The sequence below is a fragment of the Chelonoidis abingdonii genome, chromosome 4 (genome assembly GCF_003597395.2).
Source record: "Chelonoidis abingdonii isolate Lonesome George chromosome 4, CheloAbing_2.0, whole genome shotgun sequence".
Lineage (NCBI taxonomy): Eukaryota > Metazoa > Chordata > Testudines > Testudinidae > Chelonoidis > Chelonoidis abingdonii.
In genome coordinates this window covers 28,063,663-28,090,148 of record NC_133772.1, presented here as the reverse complement: position 1 = coordinate 28,090,148, position 26,486 = coordinate 28,063,663, and the positions used below count along the sequence as shown (strand labels likewise).

Sequence of the window (26,486 nt, the reverse complement as noted above, 5' to 3'; positions counted from 1 at the left end):
AGTTTTTCCTAATATCCAACCTAGACCTCCCCCACTGCAACTTGAGACCTTTGCTCCTTGTTCTGTCATCTGCCACCACTGAGAACAGCCTAGCTCCATCCTCTTTGGAACCCCCCTTCAGGTAGTTGAAGGCTGCTATCAAATCCCCCCTCACTCTTCTTTTCTGCAGACTAAATAAGCCCAGTTCCCACAGCCTCTCCTCATAAGTCATGTGCCCCAGCCCCCTAATCATTTTCATTGCCTTCCCATGGACTCTCTCCAATATGTTCACATTCTTTCTGTCGGGGGGGGGTCAAAAACTGGATGCAGTACTCCAGATGTGGCCTCACCAGTGCCGAATAGAGGGAAATAATCACTTCCCTCAATCTGCTGGCAATACTCCCTCACAGTGAGAAAAGATTTGTACAGAGATGCAATTGAATGATTGGAAAGATATCACAAAACAAAAGGATTAGGAGAGCGATTTTGCTACATACCGTGCATTTCCATCATATCCTGCGAAGATCCACAGTTTGTCACTATACACTGTTGCACCATGAGCTGACCTTGCAACTGGCAATCTGCAATAAAAGATAATACTTAGCATCTAGCCTGCACACCATGTGGTATGACAGAGTCTGGTTAGTACATATCTGCATTTCAGACAAACTACTACCCTCATAACATAGATGAATGCCCCCCAAGGACTTCCTGAAAGGTGATTTTCAGAACATAGTGAACAGTTACAGCAGAACCTCAGAATTATGAATGCCTCTGGAATGGAGGATGTTCGTAACTCTGAACAAAATGTCATGATTCTTGTTTCAAAAGTTTACAATTGAATATTGAAAATGTAGCTGTGAAACTTTACTATGCAGAAGAAAAATGCTGCCTTTAGCCATCTTAATTTAAGTGAATCATAGAATATCAGGGTTGGAAGGGACCTCAGGAGATCCTCTAGTCCAACCCTCTGCTCAGAGTAGGACCAATCTCTAGAAAGATTTTTGCCTCAGATCCCTAAATGCCCCCCTCAAGGATTGAGCTCACAACCCAGGGGCTAGCAGGCCAATGCTCAAACCACTGAGCTATCCCCTCCCCCTAAAACAAGCACAGAAAACAGTTTCCTTACCTTGTCAAATCTTTTTTTTTAACTCTCCCTTTTTAACCTTTCCCCGTAGTTAAGATTGAGTAGCGCTTTGTTTCAAAACCAATTTTTGAAATTGCTTTAAAACCCATGTCCGTATTCAGATTGTCTAGAAAATTGCTATGTCTCATTGAGACCAAAGGTAGGGTTAGTGATGCAAATTTCAGGACATTTTGTTACGGAGTTCCTGAGATCAAGCTTGCCTACAAAGACTTCTCCAGCTGTTCACAAAACATAGACAATAGTTGCTAGGGATTCAATGCTCAGAAGAATTGAAAGAACACTCTACAAATCAAAAGCAGACAACAGAATGGCAGATTGATTTCCTGGAGCCAAGACACAAGATGTCACTCAAGATTTGATAAACTTCTGAAGTTGATGGGCAAGGATCCATTAGTGATGGTTCATACTGGCATTAAGGACACTATGTCACAGGATATCTTGCAGATAATAGATGAGTTCAGAGGACTCGGAAGTGTGCCGAACAAGTATGTCTAAACAGTCTTCTCTGAGAGCCTTCCTGCCCCACCAGTGATAGAAGACAGAAAGCAGAAGATTCTGGAAGTTAGCTCGCTTGTTGAGAGGTGAAGGATTATGGTTTATGGAACACAAGTCTCCTTATTTTGGGAGAGGGGGCTGTGATGTTGCATTCCATATGATTTTATGAAAATATGCTAATGAATGTGAATATAATGTAACTGGAATATGCCTCATGCAAAAGGTCTCTTGTAAGGTGTCATTACAAAGCTTACAATCTACTGAGTGTGGTCGTCCTATTTGTATAAATGTATCATTCTTGTATCTGAAACTAGAAATACAAAATATAACTGTGAGGTCCTATTGTAATTATGCAAAGTGTGGGCCATTAATGGTGATTTGGAATCTTGATGGCTCCCATCAACTAGGACAATTTGTTGTAAATGGCTCTGTTTAACTTGCAAGCCTTCCTGTGAGTCAGGCCAGGAAGAATGAAGGCTTGGGGTCTCACAGGACATGTGACCTGGTATTGGAATCCATCTTAAACCTGATGCTTTTCCATTTAGGAGGAGGGGTGGAGACCCAGAGAGACAAAAGATTCCCACCTTGAACCAAAGGGGGTGGAACAGAACAAACGAGGCTCCAGTCATGAGAAATCTCCTAGCTACCACCTGAGCTGGAACAAGGAGTGTACCGGGGAAAGGATTGGGCCCAGACTAGAATGGAGTCTAGTCTGTGAAAGAAGCTTATTGGAACATCTCAGAGTGAGATTTATCTGTAATCAGTTTCTTCATGTATTAGGCTTAGACTTGCGTGTTTTTGTTTTATTTTGCTTGGTAACTTACTTTGTTCTGTGTGTTATTATTTAGAACCACTTAAATCCTATTTGTTATACTTAATAAAATCACTTTTATCACAGTAACTCCTCACTTAAAGTCATCCCAGTTAACATTGTTACATTGCTGATCAATTAGCAAACCTGCTCATTTAACGTTGTGCAATGCTCCCTTACAACATTGTTTGGCAGCTGCCTGCTTTGTCCACTGCTTGCAGAAAGAGCAGCCCGTTGGAGCTAGCTGTTGGAGGCTTGGAACCAGGGTGGACTGACAGCCCGCCTATCAGCTCTCCGTTCCCCTAAGTTCCCTGTGAGGCAGCCACCAGCAGGCTATCAATTGCCAGCAGTTCAGCTGTCCCTCCCCCCATTACCATGTTACAGCTCCTGCCCTTTGTCTTGGAGCTGCTCCTAGGACTCTCCCACTTGCTGTGTGTGTGGGGGAAGTGAGGGGCTAATGTCAGAGTGTACCCCTCCCCGCTGCTCACCCCATCTCCACAGAGCAGGGGGGACACAACAGGGCTCAGGACAGAGGGAGCTTGCTGACAGCTGTTGTCATCTTAACTTGCTGATCTACTTAAAAAGGCAATGTACTTAGAGTGGAGTCAGCATACTTAAAGGGGCAATGCACACACACACAGTCTCTCTCTGTCCACCACACTGTCTCCCCTCCCTCCAGTTGTGCTGCCTTGTAGAGTGTGAGGCTACATTAACATGTTAACCCTGGAGGGCTCAGCTGAATGCTATTTCATCATTTAGCAGTAATACATTCCCTGGGAAATCTCACCCTCTCACTTCATCACCTCAACCAACCTTCACAATCATCATTGCTGTGTGTAATATTAAATTGTTTGTTTAAAACTTATACTGTGTGTATATATATATATAGTGACAAAGTACTGTCCTTGACTCTGTGGGTCCTGCATTTCCTTGCAGATTCTGCTAGCCTCAGAGGCTCACTGTGACCCTCCACGTAGCCCTTCTCTCTCTAGAGGCAAGGGTCACAGCTTACTGAGCCATTTTCATCATAAGCCAACAAGTGAGGTGAGGAGAAGCAACCCTCCCTCACACAGTCCCTGTTATCTCCCAATCTCAGTGATTAATCAATCAGGGAGGGGAGGGGGGAGCCCAGGCCCACTCTCTAATCCAGACTTCAGCCCAGGGACCCTAAAATTAGCAGCTATTGTAGCTGACTTTTTGGAAATAGGACATGTACAATTCCCTGGGCCACTTCCCCACAGCAGCCCCCACTCAGTAGCTCCTTCACTGTTACCTCAGGGCCTCCTTCCTTGCACCTGATATGGGTTTGTACTGCTTCATTTCATGCACCACACTCCTATAGCTCCTACCACCCACACCTCACTGACTAACTGGGAGGCTTTTAACTAGTTCAAGCCAGCCTCTGATTGGCTTCAGGTGTCCCAATCAATCCAGCTAGCTCCACTGCCTTCTAGAAGGATCTTAATTTGCCCCAGGTATCTTGATTAACCTGTAGCAACTGCCATTTGGTTACCATAGTACCAGGGATTTGTTTAGCCTGGGGCTAACATACCTGTTCCTCACTACTTTACTGTAGCCAGCTGGCCCTACCCCATCACAATATATATATGTGTCTTTTGTCTGGTGAAAAAAATTTCCCTGGAACATAACCCCCCCGTTTAAATTAATTCTTATGGGGAAACTGGATTCACTTAAAGCCGCATTTTTCAGGAATAACTACAACGTTAAAGAAGGAGTTACTGTAATCAGCCTAGAGAAAGCAATTAATATCTGGGGGAACAAACAGCTGTGCATATCTCTCTAACAGTGTTATAGAGGGTGGACATTTTATGAGTTTACCCTGTATAAGCTTTATACAGAATAAAATGGATTTATTTGGGGTTCAGATTCCATTGGGAACCGGGTGTCTGGGTGTTAGAGTCAGGAGCACTTCTTAAAGTTGTTTTCAGTTAAATCTGCAGCTTTGGGGACGTGGTTCAGACCTGGGACTGTGTTGGAGCAGACTAGCACGTCTGGCTCAACAAGACAGGATTCTGGAGTCCCAAGCTGGCAGCGAAAACGGGCTCAGAGGTAGTCTCAGCACACCAGGTGACAGTCCCAAGGCGGTCTCTGTGATCAAACCCCTCACAGAGGAGCAGTCAAACAGTATCTGCGCACAGCTGATTGCTTTGAAATGCTGGTAGTCATTTTAAGTGAGTTTTAAGTGTGCTGGCTGGATAACAGACAAAGTGGTTGCTGGTCTGTTATTTTCTGTTTGCTTATTTCAGGTAAGGTTGCAAATTGCCCAGGAAGGCTAAACACTGAGCACTGGGAAAGTCTCTGTTAACTCAGGGCTTGGCTACACTGGCACTTTACAGCGCTGCAACTTTCGCGCTCAGGGGTGTGAAAAAACACCCCCGAGCGCTGCAAGATGCAGCGCTGTAAAGTGTCAGTGTAATCAGGGCGGCAGCGCTGGGAGCAGGGCTCCCAGCGCTGCACGCTACACTCATAAGGGATGTGGTTTACAAGCAGCGCTGGGAGAGCTCTCTCCCAGCGCTGCGGCTCTGACTACACTCACACTTCAAAGCGCTGCCGGGGCAGTGCTTTGAAATTTCTAATGTAGCCATACCCTAAGAAACCCCCGAGCTGAGTGGATCTCTGTTTCAGTGAACGGCAGAGAGGTGCGGCCCAACCTCTGGGTCTGTGCTGAAGTTGACTGAAGTGTCTAACTCTGCAAGACAGGAGTGGAGGGGTGCCTGTTCTGGCAGAAAGGGTTTCTCCGTGGTATCCCAGCTCATCAACTGACGGTCTCAAGGGAAGACAAATGGAAATTGATCCACAATTTGCCAGGAAAAGGCTGCCCTGGAAAAAGAAAAGGCTGCACACTAGCAAACCCTAGACTTAAAAGACAAAGAAATTGAGGCCCAGAGACAAGTAAACTGAGACTCAGAAGCATGAACTGGTTATAATGGAATGGAAGAGGTGCACAGAGACATGTATCCTGGAGGTGGAAGTTGGGGTCTTAGTGACTGCTGCAGTGGGAACAGACCCCAAGGACTCTGCAGTTGGAAGCAAGCCCAACCTGAGTGAAAACGGAGGGGGATTTTGATGGCCAGTGAAGGGTCTGTCATAGCTGGTAGCTGTGAGTCCACAGCTGGATCAGGGTCATCTTCCCTTCTGGGGGACACAGGAGTGTCTGCCCCAGAGGGGAGCCCAAAGAGATATTTTAGGTATACTGCCTCCACCATGGAGAGCATCCAAGTCTCTGGCAGTAAGTTCAGTAGGAGGATGTGACATTGCTCTCCATATGATTTTATGAAAATATGCTAATGAATGTGAATATAATGTAACTGGAATATGCTTCATGCAAAAGGTCTCTTTGTAAAGTATCATTACAAACCTTATAATCTACTGAGAGTGGTCATCCTATTTGTATAAATGTATCATTCTTGTATCTGAAACTAGAAATATGAAATATAACTGCAGTCCTATTGCAAAGTGTGGACCATTAATGGTGGTTTGGAATCTTGATGGCTCCCATCAACTAGGACAATTTGTTGTAAATGGCTCTGTTTACTTTCAAGCCTTCTTGTGAGTCAGGCCCAAAACAATGAAGGCACTTCTTAAGCTGTTTTCAGTTAAGTATGTAGCTTTGGGGACGTGGTTCAGACCTCGGTCTGTGTTTGCAGCAGGCTAGCATGTCTGGCTCATCAAGGCAGGGTTCTGAAGTCCCAAGCTGGCATGGAAAACACATCAGGTCTAAACACATCAGGTGACAGTCCCAAGGGGGCCTCTGTGACCGAACCCATCAGAGGGGCCATACTGTTTGGATGGCCTCCACCTCCGTAGAGGAGAAATCAGTCTCTTTGAGGATAGGATGGCTAGAGTAGGCAGGAGGGCATTAAACAAAAGGGGAGGGTAAAAAGAGGGGAGATATGACCAATCATTTAGCATAAAATCAGTATGTTGAGAACAAAATGAATCATGAAACCAAGGGGCATGAAGAGAAGAAATTCTTTAATTGCCTATAAACCAATGCTAGGATCCTGGGTAACAAACCAGAGGACTAGAATTGCTAGTTTATGAGCATAAATTCAATCTAGTTGGTATTACTGAAAACTGCTGGGATGACTCACACAATTAGAATGTTAAATTCAGTCGTTACAATTAGACTTGGAAGGATTAAGTCTGTACTGCTAAATGTCAGTAATGGTCAATTTCACTGTACAAACACAACCCCACAAAAATATTTCCATCAATAATAATCAAAATTTACATCAGCAAAGTAGGAAAAAATGCTGCTTAAGAGTTGATTAGCGTTTGAGTGAAGAATATTTACTTTGTATATTTTGGCATGTGATGTTGACAATAAAGTTATAAAACTTTTTAAAGGTTTAACTTTAATTTCAACATCTACTATCATTAAACAATTATTGTCTGACCCCTCCTATGGGGCTATTCCTCCCATAATTTCCCACAACTGTGAAAAGAAATTGATTAAAAAAAAACTCTAAACCCATAATTTTGCACAACTGGGAACATTTATATTAATAAAAACTGGAAAATTCTATTAATTTCATTAGGTGACCCCTAGTTATTGTGTTATGTGAATGAGTAAATAACACTTCCTTATTCACTTTTTCACAGCCAAGATTTTATAGACCTCTATCGTATTCCCCCCTTAGTCATTTCTTTTCTAAGTTGAAAAGTCCTAAGCTTTTTAATCTCTCCCTGGTTCATTACCCCTAAGACTTTTTGTTGCCCTTTATGTACTTTTTCTAATGTATTTTTTTGAGATGGGGCGACCACATCTGCACGCAGTATTCAAGATGTGAGCATGCCATGGATTTATATAGAGGTATTATGATATTTTCTCTCTTATTATCTATCCATTTCCTAATGGTTCCTAACATTTGGATAGTTTTTTGACTGCCACTGCACAGTGAGTGGATGTTTTTAGAAAACTATCAGCAATGACTTCAAGATTTCATTCTTGAGTGTTAACAGCTAGCTTAGACCCCATTATTTTATATATATAGTTGGGATTGTTTTCCAATTTGCATTTAAAAACACTGAATTTCATCTGCCATTTTGTTGCCCAGTCACCCAGTTTTGTGAGACCCTTTTTTTAACTCTTCAGTCTCTCCCTGGAACTTAACTATCTTGAGTAGTTTTGTGTTATCTGCACAATTTTGCCACCGCACGGTTTACCCTTTTTTCCAGAACATTTATGAATATGTTGAACAGAACTGGTCCCCATACAGACCCCTGGGGGACACCACTATTTATCTGGTTTCAGAGTAGCAGCCATGTTAGTCTGTATCAAAAAAAGGATAGGAGTACTTGTGGCACCTTGGACACTAACAAATTTATTTGAGCATAAGCTTTTGTGGGCTAAAACCCACTTTATCAGATGCATGCAGTGGAAAATACAGTAGGAAGACTGTGTGTGTGTGTGTATACAGATAACATGAAACAATGGGTGTTATCATACATACTATAATGAGAGTCATCTGTTAAGGTGAGCTATAACCAGCAGGAGAGAAAAAAAAACTTTTTGTAGCGGTAATCAAAATAGCCCATTTCCAGCAGTTGACAAGAAGGTGTGAGGAGCAGTAGGGGGTGAAATAAACATGGGGAAATAGTTTTACTTTGTGTAATGACCCATCCACTCCCAGTTTTTATTCAAGCCTAATTTAATGGTGTCCACTTTGCAAATTGATTCCAATTCAGCAGTCTCTCCTTGGAGTTTGGTTTTGAAGTTTTTTTGTTGTAATATTGTAGCTTTTAGGTCTGTAATCAAGTGACCGGGGAGATTGAAGTGTTCTCCAACCGGTTTTTGAATGTTATAATTCTTGACGTCTGATTTGTGTCCATTTATTCTTTTACATAGAAACTGTCCGGTTTGGCCAATGTACATGGCACTGCTGGCACATGATGGCATATATTACATTAGTAGATGTGCAGGTGAATGAGCCTCTGATAGTGTGGCTGATGTTATCTGAAATTCTGAAAACTGACCCCCTACCTTTTGTTTCCTATCGTTTAACCAGTTATTGATCCATGAGGGGACCTTCCCTCTTATTCCAGGACTGCTTACTTTGCTTAAGAGCCTTTCAAAGACCTTATTAAAGGCTTTCTGAAAGTCCAGGTACACTAAATCACCCTTGTCCACGTGTTTGTTAACCTCCTCAAAGAACTCTAATAGTTTAGTGAGGTATGATTTCCCTTTATAAAAGCCATGTTGACTCTTCCCACAGCCCTCTGGTCACTCCTGACTCACCAGGGGCACCACTTCCTAGTGTGGTTTGGCGGGTGTGGGTGTGTTGAGGGAGCGCTGTTTCTTTAAGCAGGGTATTCAGGGCTTAATGTTTTTTTCAGCCAGCAGCTGCTGTTGATAGCACTCACTCCTGAGCCAGCAGCAGACAGGGTCCCTGTTTCCTGACCCCAGCTCAGTAGCAACCAGCTACATGGAAAGGTGGAGGAGGACACCCCGATATCAGGTGCCCCCACCCACACTTTGCACAGCAGATTGGAGGCAGGCTCCCAGTCCAGAGCAGCTTGGCCAGGGTCAGCTTCGTGGAGTGGGGGAGACTGGAGCAGCAGTGGAGCAGGGCAGCAGGAGGAGGATCCCCTGCCCCAGAAGTACACAGCGGTGTCCCGGATGGAGGGCCCCCTCACCCATTCTGGCCCTGTCCAGAGTGGAGAGGATGGTGCAGCAGAGGGCCAAGCTCCTCTCTCCCCATCGAAGGTGTTTAACCGGCTCTCCCAAATCATCCACAGGATACGGGCCAGGGTGACAGTCAATTAGTTTGCGGGAGTGGGAAAGGAAACCGCTGGAGTCACCTGGGGCATAGGGTCTTGCAGCAGTGGCTCTAAAGCATCCTTTCCCTACTTCACATCCTTGCAGCTACTGGTGATTGCTCTTACCCCTTCCCTCATATAAAACAAATCAATAGATTATGAAGGGGGCACAAGATCAGCTCTAAGGAGTTGGGAGGCATTTCAGTAATCTGCGCATCTCGTCTGCATGTTGGTCTCTTCTGCCTCCCTACCTGCCCGCCACCAGAGGTGCGCGATTAAAATGTGTTAAAAAATGCATTAATTTGTTTTGAGTTAATTACATGCATTAACTGTAATTAATTGACAGCCCTAGTTTCATTTAAAAAAAAAACGCTGTTAGTTTTTGAGTCTTGGCTAGTTTCTCTTGTATACATCTGGCAACAAAGAACTTAGGCCACATTTACAAGATAGGGGACTCTATCCTAGGAATCCATGACTCTGAAAAAGATTTGGGGAGAATGCAGTGAATAATCAGCTGAACATGAGATTTCAGTGTGACTATGGCCAAAAGGGCTAATGCTCAAGTGGGAGCAGAGAGGTTATTTTGCCTCTACTTTTGGCACTGGTGCGATCACTGTTGGAATCCTGAGTCCACAGCTCAAGAAGAATGTTGAAAATTGGTGAGAGTTCAGAGAAGAGCCACAAGAATGATTAAAGGATTAGAAAACATGCCTTACAATGATATATTAAAGGAGCTCAATCTTAGCTAACAAAGGAGAAGGTTAGGGGTTGACTTGATTACAGTCTGTAAGAACCTACCTCGGGAACAAATATTTAATAATGGGCTCTTCAGTTTAGCATAGAAAGTTATAATATGATCTAATGCCTGGAAGTTAAAACTAGATAAATTCAGACTGGAAATAAGGCATAAATTTGAGGCGTGAAGAATGGACTACAAGATGGATGGAAAACTGGCTAGATCATCGGGCTCAGCAGGTAGTGATCAATGGCTGCATGTCTAGTTGGCAGCCGGTATCAAGTGGAGTGCCCCAAAGGTCGGTCCTGAGGCTGGTTTTGTTCAATATCTTCATTAATGATCTGGAGGATGGCGTGGACTGCACTCTCAGCAAGTCTGCAGATGACACTAAACTGGGGGAGTGGTAGATATGCTGGAGGGTAGGGACCTAGACAAATTAGAGGATTGGGACAAAAGAAATCTGATGAGGTTCAAAAAGGACATGTGCAGAGTCCTGCACTTAGGACAGAAGAATCCCATGCACTGCTACAGACTAGAGACCGAGGGGCTAGGCAGCAGTTCTGCAGAAAAGGACCTAGGGGGTTACAGTGGACCAGAACCTGGATGAGAGTCAACAGTGTGCCCTTGTTGCCAAGAAGGCCAACAGCATTTTGGGGTGTATAAGTAGGAGCATTGCCAGCAGATCGAAGGATGTGATCATTCCCCTCTATTCTGCATTGGTGAGGCCTCATCTGGAGTACTCTGTCCAGTTTTGGGCCCTACACAAGAAGGATGTGGAAAAATTGGAAAAGAGTCCAGTGCAAGGCAACAATAATGATTAGGGGGCTGGAGCACACGACTTATGACGAGAGGCTGAGGGAACTGGGATTATTTAGTCTGCAGAAGAAAAGAATGAGGACGAAATTGATAGTGGCTTTTGACTACCAGAAAGGGGGTTCCAAAGAGAATGGATCTAGACTGTTCTCAGTGGTAGCAGATGACAGAACAAGGAGTAATGGTCTCAATTTGCAGTGGGGGAAGTCTAGGTTGGATATTAGGAAAACCTTTTTCACTAGGAGGGTGGTGAAGCACTGGAATGTGTTACCTAGGGAGGCGGTGGAATCTTCTTCCTTAGAGGTTTTTAAGGCCCGGCTTGACAAAGCCCTGGCTGGAATGATTTAGTTGGGGATTGAGCAGCGGGTTGGACGAGATGACCTCCTGAGGTCCCTTCTAACCCTGATATTCCATGATTCTATGATGATTCTATAATAATAACTGACAACTGGAATAATTTACCAAGGATCAGGGTAGATTCTCCATAATTGGCAATTTTTAAATGAAGATTGGATGTTCTAAAAAAAATGTGCTCAAGGAATTTTTTCGGGAAAGGTTTATGTCCTCTGTTATACAGCAGGTCATATTAAATGATCACAGTAGTCTCTTCTGGACTTGCAACCTATGATATACACCAAGCGTAACAAATAGATTGTCAATTAAATTTTCCTGTTTTTACAAGTTGTTTTGCATACACCAGCAGCTCAAAAAAAAAAAATGGTTACCTACCTTTCGTAACTGTTGTTCTTCAAGATGTGTTGTTCACATCCATTACACATTAGGTGTGCGCACGCTGCACGGACGTCAGAAACTTTTTCCCTTAGCGGCTCCTGTCAGGTCGGCAGGGGAGCCACCTAGAGTGGCGCCTCTATGCTGGTGCATATATACCCCTGCCGACCTGACCCCACTTCAGTTCCTTCTTGCCGGAGACTCTGGCAGAGGGGAAGGAGTGTGGGAAGCATAATGGATGTGAATAACACATCTCAAAGAACAACAGTTATGAAAGGTAGGTAACCGTTTTTTCTTCTTCGAGTGCTTGTTCATGTCCATTCCACATTAGGTGACTCACAAGCTTACCATAGGAGGAGGGTAGGAGTCATGGAGCAACTGACTGAAGAACAGCCCTGCCAACTGCCATATCATCTCTTGCCTGCTGGTTGACTGCGTAGTGGGCTGTGAACGTGTGCACCAATGACCAGGTGGCTGCTTTACAGATCTCCTGGATCGGGACATGCGCCAGGAAAGCTGTTGAGGACACTTGTGCCCTCCTCAAGTGAGCCGTGATCGTCGGGGCTGGAACCTTGGCGAACTTGTAGCACATGCAGATGCAGTCCGCAATCCATGACAATATATGTTGCGCCAAGACTGGAAATCCTTTCATTCTATCGGCTACGGTGACAAACAACTGCGTCAACTTGTGGAAAGGTTTAGTTTGCTCCAAATACAACGCCAGGGCCCTTCGGACATCCAAAGTGTGCAGGCTAAAGTGACTCAGGTCCGTGTGTGGTTTAGGAAAGAGTACTGGCAAACAAATGTCCTGTCCCATATGAAATTGCAAGACTATTTTAGGGAGGAATTTAGGGTGTGGCCCGAGTTGTACTTTGTCCTTATAAAAAACTGTATAAGGAGGCTCTGAGGATAGGGCCCTCAACTCGGACATTCTCCTTGCTGATGTAATGACCACCAGGAACGCCACCTTCCAGGAGAGGTGAAGGAGAGAGCAAGAGGCCAGGGGCTCGAACGGGGGCCCTATAAGCATGGAAAGGACCAGATTAAGATTCCAGGGAGGGACCGGTGGGCATGAGTAGGAGAACGCTCTCTCCAGTCCCTTGAGGAACTGCACCACCATGGGGTTAGAAAACACAGAGCATCTGGATTCCCCTGGGTGGAACGCTGAAATGGCAGCTAGATGCACTCTGACTGAGAAAGAAGCAAGACCCTGATGTTTAAGGTGCAGGAGGTATTCTAGGATGACTGGAATAGTGGCCTGGAGTGGTTGTATCTGCTTAGGCTCACACCAACAGGAGAATCTTTTCCACTTAGCTAAGTAGGCCACCCTAGTGGAAGGTTTCCTACTGCCAAGGAGACTCTGCCGTACCGGAAGAGAGTACTGGCTCTCCATAGCATTTAGCCAGAGAATTTCCATGCCATGAGATGTAGAGATAGAGCAGGCGCCCACGGTCCTGCGTGATGAGATCTCGGTGCAGGGTAATCGGGGCGGCCACTGACAGCTCTAGCAGGATTGTAAACCAGTGCTGATGAGGCCAAGCTGGGGCAATCAAAATTATCATTGCCTTGTCCCTGCGAACTTTGAGGAGGACTCTGTGGAAAAGTGGGAGCGGAGGAAAGGCGTACTTCAGTCTCCCGCTCCAGGGGATCGCAAATGCATCTGCAACTGAGCCTGGACTGTGGTTCTGGAAAGAGCAAAACTGTGGACATTGGCTGTTGTCCTTGGTGGCAAAGAGGTCCATTTGGGGAAACCCCCACTTCTGGAAGACTGATTGCAAGATGTCTGATCTCATTGACCACTTGTGCATGCGATATGACCTGCTGAGGCTGTCTGTTAGCTTGTTTCGCTCCCCCAGGAGATATGACACTACAAGATGGATGGAGCAGGCTATACAAAAGTCCCACAGGAGAAGGACCTCTCAGCAGAGGGGAGAGGAGCGGGCTCCTCCCTGCTTGTTTATATGTAGAACATGGTGGTGGTGTTTTCTGTCAGAACTGTCATGCTGTGACCTTCCAGAATAGTGCAAAAGATTTGGCAGGCTAGACGAACCACCCTGATCTCCTTCACATTGATGTGGAGCAACACCTCGGCCTTGGACCACAAGCCCTGTGTCCTCAGGCCCCCTTAGTGAGCTCCCCAGCTGAGGTCTGACGCGTCTGTCACCAGCGTCAGAGCAGGCTGTGGTGCGGCAAAGGGGATACCCTCGCATACTACTGGCTGACTGAGCCACCAGCGCAGGGAGTCCAACACCTGGGCCGGAACCGTCACAACAAGGTCTAGAGGTCTCTGCCTGGGCAATATGATCAGGCAAGCCACGATTGTAAAATCCTGAGCTATAGTGGAGCTACGTGAGTGAACGCTGCCATGTGCCCTAGAACTGCAGGCAGCATCTGGCTATGGTAGTGGGGAACCTTAGCGTTGAGTCTATGACACGCTGGATGGCCAGGAATCTGGATTCCAGGAGGCTCGCTGCACCGAGTCCAGCACTGCCCCAATGAACTCCAGCCTTTGCATTGGTATCAGGGAAGACTTGGGCAAGTTGATGAGAAGACCCAGCCTGCAGAATGTGTACAGGACCACCATCACATGGGAGCAGACCTGCTCTTCGGACTGACCCGTGAGGAGCCAATCGTCGAGGTACGGGTATGCCTGTATTCTCCTTTCACAGAAAGGCTGCCACTACTGACATGCATTTTGTGAATATGTGGGAGGCTGCCGCCAGGCTGAACGGGAGGACCGTAAAGTGGTAATGCTGCTGGTTTATGGTGAACTGCAGGAACCGCTGGTGAGCGGGGTGAATAGTGATGTGAAAGTACATATCTTTCATGTCGAGGGCAGCATACCAATCCCCCGGATCTAGGGATGGAATAATAGTGCCTAGGGAGACCATGCGGAAGCGGACCTTGACTAAGAACTTGTTGAGCATGCAAAGGTCTAAAATGGGTCGAAGGCCCCCCTTTGCCTTTGAGATGAGAAAATAATGAGAGTAAAACCCCTTCCCTCTTAGTTTCCGAGGGACTTCCTCCACCACCCCTGCCTCCAGGAGCAACTGTACCTCCTGCATAAGGAGTTGCTGATGAGAAGGGTCCCTGAAGAGGGACGGGGAAGGGTAGGAGGAGAACAGCAGCGTGTAACCCATTTTACCGTGCATAAGACCCAACAGTCCGATGTTATACAGGACCATGCCTGGTAGCAGTGGGACCAGCCGTCCAAGAAACATGAGGAAGGATCCAGGAGCTGGGTTGGTACACTGTCCTCGAGCGCACCTTCAAAACCCCTGCTGGTTGCCAGGCTGGGGCTTGCCCTGGCCCTGGCCTTGATTAGGCATCTTATTCTGCCTGCGTCTGTTGTCTCTGCCCCTCCTGCGATAAGGCTCTTGCCTAGGGTGAGGCTGGTATTGCATTGCTGCGACGGCTGGGTCTTGAATGGCTTCCTCTGAGTCGCCAGTGTGTGCATTCCTAACGACTTGAGGATTGCACGGGAGTCTTTCAGGTTATGCAGCCCGGCGTCCGTCTGGTCAGAAAAGAGGCCAGACCCTTTGAAGGGGAGGTCCTGGATGGTATTCTAGACCTCTGGCAGAAGGCCTGAAGCCATGCCGAGTGCCTCATCACCACACCTGAGGCTATTGTTCTGGCTGCTGCATCTGCCGACTCCAAAGAGGCCTGTAAAGAGGTCTTGGCAACTGCCTTTCCCTCTTCCACAAGGGCCATGAACTCAGGTTGAGAGCCCTGGGGCAAGGAGTCTTTAAATTTGGAAACTGCTGCCCAGGAATTAAAATTGCGCCAGGTTTGTGATCCATAATTGGAGGCCCCCAGAGGAGTAGACCTTCCTTCCGAAGAGGTTTAGCCTCCTTGGCCTTGGGGGCAAGGGCTTGCTGACCACGACGCTCCTGTTCATTCATGGCTGAGATGACCACCAAACAGGGGGCAGGATCACAAAATAGGAAGTCGTATCCCTTGGAAGGGGTGAAGTACTTCTTCTCCACCCCCCTTGCCGCTAGTGCACTGGAGGCTGGGGTTTGCCAGACCATCTTGTAGTTAGACTGAATTGTCTTTACAAGTGGGAGCGCAATTCTGGAGGGACCTTCAGGGCTTAGGATGTCCACCATAGGATCCTCTCCTGCTCCACCACTTCCTCTGCCTGTAGGCCCAAGTTCTGGGCGACCCTGCGGAGCAGCTCCTGATGTGCCCTGTCATCAATCGGAAGAGACCCCAACACTGCCGTGCCTGCCACGGCTTCGTCTGGGGAGGATGAGGAGGTGAGGGCCTGCTGTGCCTCCTCTACCTGCTCTTCTTGCCCCTCATCATAGACCAGGGCACATATGAGCCCTGCCTGGTTGACTGTCCCCGGGACAGCCCTGGGCTCGGTGCCGCTTCCGCTCACTGGTGTTCTGGAGAACCATCTGGCAGCCTGGATACCGTAGCCTCCTTGGCTGTGGAGGGGTGCCTGCGTGGGGACCGGGACTGATGCACCAAATAGCCGGACCTCAAAGCTCTGGAGGAGGTCCCTTGCTGCTGATGATAGTCCCATGGTGTACAAAAGGGCCATTGTCCTGGTAGGCCCCATTGGGGATGACACGTGGTTTAGGGCTCCCTGCAAGAGCCCTGCGGGCATAGCTGGAGCGGCCTGAGTCAACCTTGGATTCTGAGGACGCCGACCTCACAGGCCAAGGTGGTGCTGTGGCATGGTACCATTAGGAGGCTAGAGAGCGGCTGCTCGCTGACCGGGACCAGGATCGGTACCGATGCCCTCGGGACCGGAATCGGAATCACTGCCTTCTGCCCGGGACCAGGGACTGCGGTCTTATGTCCCCTCGGTGCTGGCTTAGTGACCGTGCTGGGGAGCGGTCTGCCAGAGGAGCTGGTGCCGTATGCTGGCTCAGTTCCAGTGCCATCGAGTCCCACTGAGTCAAAGGTAACTGCGAGTCCACGGAGACTGAGCTCGACCGGGACTGGCGCCAGGAGCGGTGCCAGGGTGGTGACCTCAAGTGGCGCACCATTGCCGGCTTGCCTCTGGACGGCACCCTTGGTGATGGTGCTGGAAGCTTCTCCTTGCGAGGGAGGGGGCTTGCCACCGACAGCTCGATGAGGTCTTTTGTCACCTCAAAGGTGTCTGGTGTGGAGGGCTGTTCTAGAATGTCCTCCAGCCCTTCTTCTGCACTAAACCCACATAGCCCGGAGTTTGACAGGCCCTGCGGCACCAGAGCCACAGGTGCTGGTGTATGTCCTGGGGCCACACTGCCCCTCTGCGTCGCTTTCTTATGTGGGAAGCGCCCTCTATAGTCTTTAGGCTGCCCCTTTGACCATACTGGAGAGGTCAGGCAGTGCCACATGCTTAAGGTGCCCCACCAACGCCGGATCACGGACTGATGCTGAGGCATTCCTCACCAAGGATGCCAGCACCGAAGCCAGATAGTCCAAGGCTGCAGGCTGCAGCGTGGCCTCCATGAGTAACTGCTTGAGGCAAAAGTTTCTTTCTTTCTTGGTTCTTGCCTTAAAAGCCTTACAGATCTTGCAGCACTCAATCTGGTACGATTCCCCCAAACAGGAGAGACACGAGTCGTGGGGATCACTAATCGGCATAGGCTTGCGGCACGTGGCACAAGCCTTAAACCCTTGGGCCTGCGGCATGCCCCACAGCCCAGGGCTGGTGCTGGAAACAACTTCCAGACACCTAAAACAAAAGAAGGTTAACTATGTACTATTAAGAAGTGCTAACTACTGATAACTACTAACTACGGATAACTGCTACAACTGTGCTAAAGGATCACTCGCAAGGGAGAGAAAGAGTGGTTCCAACACCACCACGGACAGTAAGAAGCAACTGAAGGAGGGGTCGGGTCGGCAGGGGTATATATGCACCAGCATAGAGGCGCCACTCTAGGGGGCTCCCCTGCTGACCCAACGGGAGCTGGTAAGGAAAAAAGTTTCCAACATCTGTGCACGCAGCGTGTGCACACCTAATGTGGAATGGACATGACCAAGCACTCGTAGTAGTAGTGCTGGATTTCGTATGTGCCTTACCAAACTAAGATGACCCAATCTTTAGGAACAAATTGATAAATTGAACAGTAACAAGTCACCAGAACCAGATGGTATTCACCCAAGAGTTCTGAAGGAACTCGGATTGGAAATTGCTGAACTACTAACTCTGGTATGTAACCTATCATTTAAATCAGCTTCTGTACCAGCTGACTGGAGCATAGTTTATGTGATGCCAATTTTTAAAAAAGGGTTCAGCTGCAATCCTAGTAATTAGAGGCTGGTACGCCTAACTTCAACACCAAGCAATCTAGTTGAAACTACAGTAACAAACAGAATGAGCAGGCACATCGATGAACAGAATATGTTGGGAAGAGTCAACATAGGTTTTATAAAGGGAAATCATGCCTCACTAATCGATACAATTCTTTGAGGGTGTTAACAAGCACATGGACAAGGGTGATCTAGCTGATAAAGTGTACTTGGCCTTTCACAAAACCATTGACAAGGTCTCACACCAAAGGCTCTGAAGCAAACTAAACAACCATGGGAGAAGTGAGAAGGTCCTCTCATGGGTCAGCAACTGGTTCAAAGATAGGAAATAATAGTAGAAATAAACAGTTTTCATAGCGAAGAGAAGTAAATAATGGGGTCCCCCAAGGATCTGTACTGAGACCAGTGCTGTTCAACATATTCAAAAATTATCTGGAAAAAGGAGGAAAGAGTGAGGTGGTAAAGTTTGTAGATTATTCAAAATTACTCAGGATAATTAAGTCCAAAGTAGTCTGCGAAGAGTTACAAAGGGATCTCACAAAAACTGGACAACTGTGCAACAAAATAGCAGATGAAACTCAATGTTGATAAGCACAATGTAATGCACACTGAAAAAAAAATCCCAAACATACATTCAAAATGATGGAGTCTAAATCAGCTGCCACCAATCAAGAAAGTGCTCTTGGACTCACTGTGGATAGTTCTCTGAAAACTAGGGCTGTCAATTAATCGCAGTTAACTCAAGCAATTAACGCAAAACAAATTAACTAATTTTTTTTTTAAAAGTCATGATTAATCACTGTTTTAATCACACTGTTAAACAATAAGAGACTACCAATTTACATTTATTATAAATATTTTTGGATGTTAACTATGTGCTTGTTGACACCCTCAAATAATTGTATAGATTAGTGAGGCATGATTTCCCTTTAGAAAAGAAATAGTATTTTTCAATTCATTTTCAGACAAGTTCTGTAATGCAATCTCTTTACTGTGAAAGTGCAACTTACAATTGTAGAATTTTTTTTTCCCACAGAACTGCACTCAAAAACAAAATAATATAAAACTTTAGAGCCTACAAGTCCATTCAGTCCTACTACTTGTTCAGCCAATCGCTAAAACAAACAAGTTTGTTTATATTTATGGGAGATAATGCTGCCTGCTTCTTATTTACAATGTCACCTGAAAATGAGAACAGGCGTTCACAAAGCACTGTTGTAGCTAGCCTTGCAAAGGTATTCATGTGCCAGATATACTAAACATTCGTATACCCTTTCATGCTTCAACTTGTAGATTTTTTAACATCTTTTTTACAGTGCAAATATTTGTAATAAAAAAATAATAATATAAAGAGATCATAGTACACTTTGTATTCTGTGTTATTGATGCAGATACCCAGGTAGTCCAGGACGGCATGGAGGGTCCGGATGGTGTGGAGAAGACTGGTCTGAGAGGGTGCAACGAGAAGCCAATCACTGAGGTAAGGAAAGAGGGAATGCCCCATCGACATATGTAAGCTGCCACAACCACAAAGACCTTTGTGAAAACGTGGCAGGGTGGCAATCCCAACAGGGAGGACACAAAACTGATAATGAGAGGTGCCCACCATGAAGAATAAGTACTTGCGATTAGTGGGATGGATGTCTATATGAACAAGCATCTTTCATACCAAGAACCACAAACCAGGCACCACGGAAAAGGCATGGAAAGATAAGAGGGAGCATCACCATACGAAAATGGAAGTTGCACATGAATTTGTTCAGGGAGCAGAGGTCCAAAATGGGGTAGAGACCACCCCCTTTCTTCGCCTTGGATATGCCACATGGATGACACATGCGTGGGTCAACAGACACTACTATAAACGGTTCCAGCACATATGCACACCCACATTTGGAATCCACATAGGGACCAGCACTTGAAGAAGAACACGTAGTTGCTAAACAATTTTCATGTCTTGTAACTCTATATTCTTTACATTATATATGCAACTATACTCAATTGTCATTTGATCAAAAGGCTCATATTTAGCATTTCAGTGTGAATTTACTTAATGGAGAATTGTTTGGCTATCACATGGTGTTTACAAGATTGAAGCCTTCAATCTTCAAAGCAAGTGCCACTGGGACTTTTCAGACTCAAGTATCTAGTCTTTGACAGAGGAAAGCACATGCTGTAATGGGTTTTCTGTGAAGACACCTGGCAGCTTGCTCTCTGTGTGGGATAGCTATAAATACAGATTCATCAGACTGATCTAACATCTCTGATCTGCTGAACTCTAACAGGTGAGTTTGTGCCATTGAACTTAGACCCCCAAAAACTCATTTTGGGACTCCCTGAAAGATTCATGGAAGGACTAAGAGACTTATGGAGAATTAGCAGACCTTATATCTCTGCTAATAACTAGACTCATATAATCCAGGGAACTACAGCCTCACCTCAGTCCCTGGAAAAACCATGGAGCAGATCCTGAAGAAATCAATTTTGAAGCACTTGGAAGGACAGGAAGGTGATCAGGAACAGTCAACATGGATTCCCCAAAGGCAAGTCATGCCTGACCAACCTGACGAGAACTGGCTCTGTGGATATGGGGAAAGTGGTGGACATGATATACCTTGACTTTAGGAAAGCTTTTGATATGGTCTCCCACAATATTCTTGCCAGCAAGTTAAAAAAGTATGGATTGGATGATTGGACTACAAGGTGGATAGAAAGCTGGCTAATCCGTCGGGTTCAATGGGTAGTGATCAATAGCTAGATGTCTAGTTGGCAGCTGGAATCAAGCGGAGTGCCCCAGGAGTCAGTTTCGGAGCCGGTTTTGTTGAACGTCTTCATTAACGATTTGGATGATGGGATGGCTTGCACCCTATGGGAGAAAAATTAGATTGGCCCTAATGCTAGGCTTTTATTTGCTTGGTCTAGGCCATCTTGCAGCTAGCAGGCCCAAAAACCTGAGCTAAGCTAAGTGTTGTGCTCCCTGACAATGGCAGTCAAGGGTTAAGGCACAGGAAGAGGGGGGGCCAGAGGGAAAGCGGTGAAAAGCCCCTGAAACACGAACAATTTGCAATATGTGTCTACTGCTTTTAAAATACAATAACCATTTGTATGAAGCAATAAAGTAAACTATAAGTGTGAAGCAATTATCTAAAATAAATGTAACTCATGATTTCCCCTATACCACTTGTGTAACTACCCCCATTGTGTAACTGTACCCTAGGACAACAATTGTGTAAGTGTACCCCATAAAAGGCAAAGTGGTGACAGAATGCTGGGAAGTACCAAGGAGACCCTAACTCAATTACATTCATACAAGGCAAGGTTGCCAAAGGGTGCTGGAAAGTACCAAAAGACCCTAACTCATGACCTGTATTAATTTTGCAATGTATTCCAAATAAGGTAATTATTACTCAAGTATGTGTAATTTGCTTGTGGTTTTAAGCTTTAAAAGCTCCTGTATACTTTGCTTCGGGGGAGTAGTTCCAATAGCTGCTATCCCCAATGCACTGGTGTGTAATCAATAAACAAGCCTCAGGCTGAGTCTCTGATCAAAATGATGCGTGGGTGAATTTTTCCACAACAACCCTCAGCAAGTTCGTGGATGACGCTAAGCTGGGAAGAAAGGTAGATATGCTGGAGGGTAGGTATAGGGTCCAGAGTGACTAGACAAATTGGAGGATTGGTCCAAAAGAAATCTGATGAGGTTCAACAAGGACAAGTGCAGAGTCCTGCACTTAGGAAGGAAGTATCCCATGCATCGCTACAGGCTGGGGACTGACTGGCCAAGCAGCAGCTCTGCAGAAAAGGACCTGGGGATTATAGTGGACAAGAAGCTGGATATAGGTCAACAGTGTGCCCTTGTTACCAAATAGGCTAATGGCATATTGGGCAGCATTAGAAGGAGCATTGCCAGGAAAGTGATTATTCCCCTCTATTCGGCACCGGTGAGGCCACATTTGGAGTACTGCGTCCAGTTTTGGGCCCCCACTAAAGACAGGATGTGGGCAAACTGGAGAGAGTCCAGTGGAGGGCAAGGAAAGTGATTAGGGGGCTGGGGCACATGACTTATGAGGAGAGACTGAGGAATTGGGCTTATTTAGTCCACAAAAAAGAAGAGTGAGGGGGGATTTGATAGCAGCCTTCAACTACCTGAAGGGGGATTCCAAAGATGGAGCTAGGCTGTTCTCAGTGGTGGCAGATGACAGAATAAGGAGCAATGGTCTCAAGTTGCAGTGTGGGGGGTCTAGGTTGGATATTAGAAAAAACTATTTCACTAGGAGGGTGGTGAAGCACTGAAACCAGTTACCTAAGGAGGTGGTGGAATCTCCATCCTTGGAGGTTTTTAAGGTCAGGCTTGACAATGCCCTATCTGGGATGATTTAGTTGGGGTTGGTCCTGCTTTGAGCAGGGGGTTGAATTAGATGACCACCTGACTTCTCTTCCAATCCTAATCTTCTATGGTTCCGATTCAACTGCAATATATTTTCTCTGCTTTGACCTTTTAATAACTAATTTCTTTTCTTACCAAATAATTTATAGTTTAGTAACTAGAGAATATGGCTACAGTGTTGGTTTTGGTGAGATCCTGAACATTCAATGACCTTCAGTGAGTGACTGGTCTTTTTGGACTGGAAAAAACTAATGTGTGGTGTTTTTAGTTTTAATAAGCTGTGATGGGGCAAGGCTAGATGGCTACAGTAAAGTAGTGAGGAACTGGTATGTTAGCCCCAGGCTAAACAAATCCCTGGTACCATGGTAACCAAATGGCAGTTGCTCCAGGTTAATCAAGACATCTGGGGCCAAATTAAGATCTTTCTAGAAGGCAGTGGAGATAGCTACATTGATTGGGACACCTGAAGTCAATCAAGGGCTGGCTGGAACTAGTTAAAAGCCTCCCAGTTAGTCAGTGAGGTGCCTGTGTGAGGAGCTGGGAGCAAAAGGCGCAAAGAGCTGAGTGAGTGAGAGTGCTGCTGGAGGATTGGAGGACGACAAGAGTTATCAGACACCAGGAGGAAGGTCCTGTGGTGAGGATAAAGAAGGTGTTTGGAGGAGGCCGTGGGGAAGTAGCCCAGGGAGTTGTAGCTGTCATGCAGCTGTTACAGGAGGCACTATAGACAACTGCGATCCACAGGACCCTGGACTGTAACCTGGAGTAGAGGGCGGGCCCGGGTTCCCCCCAAACCTCCCAACTCCTGATCCGACAGGAGGAGTTGACCCAGACTGTGGGTTCCACCAGAAGGAAAGATCACTGAGGTGAGCAAATCCGCCACTAAGCGCAGGACTCACCAAGGTAGAGGAGGAACTTTGTCACAAATCTTACACCATAAAGTCCCGTTTGTCTGGGTAATAAACAGGGGCAGGAATGCCAAGGGAATTGTCTGTATTGCAGGGTAAAACTAATATAGTGATCCAAGAGTACTCTTTATTACTGGCTTGGTGAATCTAATGATAGAATATACCACTAGTTTGGGGATGTCTGCCCTATTTTCTGACAATATGTTCTGAGTTTGGGCATTGTCGGCTGAGAGTCACTTCAGGCACCACAACAACCCCATCTCAAAAAAGATATAGTAGAACTGAATGAAGTACTAAGAAGGGCAACAACAATTACTAGGGTTACAAACGTCCATAAAAGGGAAGATCAAAAGACTGGGACTGATGATTAAGGCTACAATTTGGTCACAGCAGTCATGGATTCCAGAACTTTACCAGACCCCTGTGACGTCTTCGAAGGCTGAGCTAGGGCTTAGTGCCCCTGCTCTGCAGCTTGCATCAGGGGCTATTACAGGACCATGCGCCCCTGCCCCACGGCTTCCCCCAAGGGCTGCAGCTGAGGTCATGAACCCCTGCCCTGCGGCTTCCACCAGGGTCTACAACTAGGGCAGTGTGCCTCTCCACCGCGGCTTGTGGCAGGGGCTGCAGCCAGGCACTCCTGTCCCACTTCCGCCAGCAGCTGCAACCATGGCCATGCACCCCTGCACCATGGCTTCTGCCAGGGGCCGCAACCAAGGCCGTGCCTCCCTGCCCCCCAGCTTGTACAGTTATTTTTAGTAAAAGTCACAGACAGGTCATGAGCTCCATGAATTTCTTTATTGCCCATGACCTGTCTGTGACTTTTACTAAAAATAATCATGACAAAATCTTAGCCTTACTGTTGAGTTTCAAAAAGAAACAACTAAGGAGGGGATATGACAGAGGTCTAGAAAATCATGAATGGTGTGGAGAGAGTGAGTAAGAGAGTTATTTACCTCTTCACATAATACAAGAACCAAGGGTCACCCATGAATTTAACAGTAGCAAACAAACATAAGAAGTACATCTTCGTACACCACACAGTCAACCTGTGGAACTCATTGCAAGGGGATGCTGAAAAGGCCAAAAGTATAACTGGATTCAAAAAAAAATTAGGTAAGTTCATGGAGGATAGGTCCATAAACGGCTATTAGCCAAGAGAGTCCGGGAATGCAACACCCTGTGCTCTGGGTGTCCCTGAACTCTCAGAAACTGGGACAGGATGGTAGGGGATGGATCAGTTGATAATGGTCTTGTTCTCTTCATTCAAGCATCTTGCTTCAGCCACTGTCAGTGACAGGATACTGGACTAGGTGGATTGTTGGTTTGACCCAGTATGGCCATTCTTATGACCTCAACTATATCTGACACTCAATTCCAGGGGAAGCAATATATTAGAACTTCCCACAGGGTCCATTCAGCTCCGTAAATTGGCATGTGTTTGGGATGCATGTCAGAAAATTATTTATGCATCCACTATGATACTAGGGCACCTTGAGCCTGGTGTGGTGCACTGTGCCAACCAACTATGGGAGGTCAGTGTGCATCACAGCCATCTGGTGTCTTAGGCCTGGTCTACACTGGGGGGGATCGATCTAAGTTACACAACTTCAGCTACATGAATAACGTAGCTGAAGTCAACATACTTAGATCTACTTACCGTGGTGTCTTCATTACGGTAGGTCAACTGCTGACGCTCCCTCATCGACTCAGTCTACACTTCTCGCTCCGGTGGAGTACTGGAGTCGACAGAACAGCGCTTGGTGGTCAATTTATCGCATCTTCACTAAACACGATAAATCGACCACTGCTGGATTGATTGCTCTAGAGGTAAGTGTAGATATGCCCTTACATGAAACAGGTAGTGGCTCATGAACCAAACCCTACCTAAATATTGTGTGCGCCAATCCTGCCCTTAGGAGATATGAGAATATCTGTTGCCCAAACTGCAGCTCTCACCTGAGGCTACAAATGCAATCAGTATTAGGGAGGAGTGATAGCAACTTCCATAGTTACTACTGAGCAGTGATTTCTGTTTGAGCCAATTTTTCAAAGTGCAACAGAGATTGGGATAGACTTTATGGGGCAAATTTAAGATTATTTGGTCAAGATACAGTGCCCCCTCCACAAAAATGAGCTGGTTTGAAAGTTCAGATTCTTATAACATTTTTTGCACTGGGAAAGGGGGGAAAAAAACAACTATGGCTCAGCGCCTGAAAATTTATATTGCTGGACTGATCCTAAACTCAGCTATTCAAGGGTACCAAGGACCTGTTTAGAAATATTTCAAACACTACTGCACTACAAAAGCTTTAGCTATTCTGCTCAGGGACAGGTCTTACCTCTGAGCTATTGTTTCCTCAGAACTCCTGTGTAAGTGACTCACAGACTATGTCTACACTGTTAAGTTTCTGTACCACAAGTTGTACCACTTTTAATAAAACACAGGAATTAAACTGCCCTTGCTTGTCCACACTGTGCTCCTTGTGACGCTGGAGCACATCCACAGTAGCAGCTCTTGCAAAGGCAAAGACAGCAGTGCATTGTAATATCTATCCTACTGTGCAACTGGTGCAGGGTTGTAATAAGCCTCTGTCCCAAATCTGGACCTTTGCGTCCAAAATCTGGGTGCTTAGCATGAACCTCCAAGCTTACTTACCAGCTTGGATCTTCTCTCGCTGCCACCAATCAGGATTCTGAGTACCTGATAAACTCTCTGGTCTCCCCAAACCTTTCCCTGGGGGACCCCCAAGACTCAGATGCCCTGAGCCTCCAAACAAGGGAAATAACCCACTTCCCTTCCTGCTCTTTACTTCCTCCCAGATTTTCCCACCCTGGGGATCTAGGAGATTCCCTGCTTCAATTCCTGAAACACAAAACAGAGAGGACGATACCTTCCCACCTCCTTCTTTTCCCCTACCCAGTCCTTTCCCTGAGAGAGACAGTAACTCCGGGCACAGAGATGCCTATCCCTTGCCTTAACTAGGAAAGAAATCCAACAAGTTTTAAAAAGAAGCTTTAATATAAAAAAGAAAGAAAAAACACATGACATGACACTGGCATCAAGATGACAAACAGCAGGGCTATGGCTCTAAAAGAAAATAGAATAATCAGAACTTATTCAAAAAGATACCAATTAAACATTCCAACAACTCCACACATGGTAATACAAACAAAAATTGCATTCCTTTTGTACCCAACTGGGAACAGAAGGGTAGAAAGAAGCTGGAGATTAAAAAAGAAAAAAAGCTCTTCCTCATCAGCCGAGAAGAAAACAGAACAGAACAAAGACAAACAACACACCCAAAGTTCCCTCCTCACTTTTAAAAATCCGTGGGTTTTTGATTGGTCCTTCTGGTCAGGTGTTGTTCCTTTGTACGTTACAGGAAAAAAAGAAAAATCTGTTGCAGCAGGGTGCTTGGGGGAAAGAGTTTGCAATGTCCATCGGGCCC

The 26,486-nt window shown here is 46.0% G+C and overlaps 1 protein-coding gene across 1 annotated transcript in view; it reads right to left on the bottom strand.

Moving 5' to 3' along the window:
- LZTR1 (leucine zipper like post translational regulator 1) overlaps nucleotides 1-26,486 on the bottom strand; it is a 258,107-nt gene that overhangs the window by 191,748 nt on the left and 39,873 nt on the right. Inside the window, exon 5 of the mRNA XM_032795074.2 lies at nucleotides 477-560. Within this exon, the coding sequence (XP_032650965.1) occupies nucleotides 477-560 (84 nt within the window). The remainder of the gene's footprint in view (nucleotides 1-476; nucleotides 561-26,486) is intronic.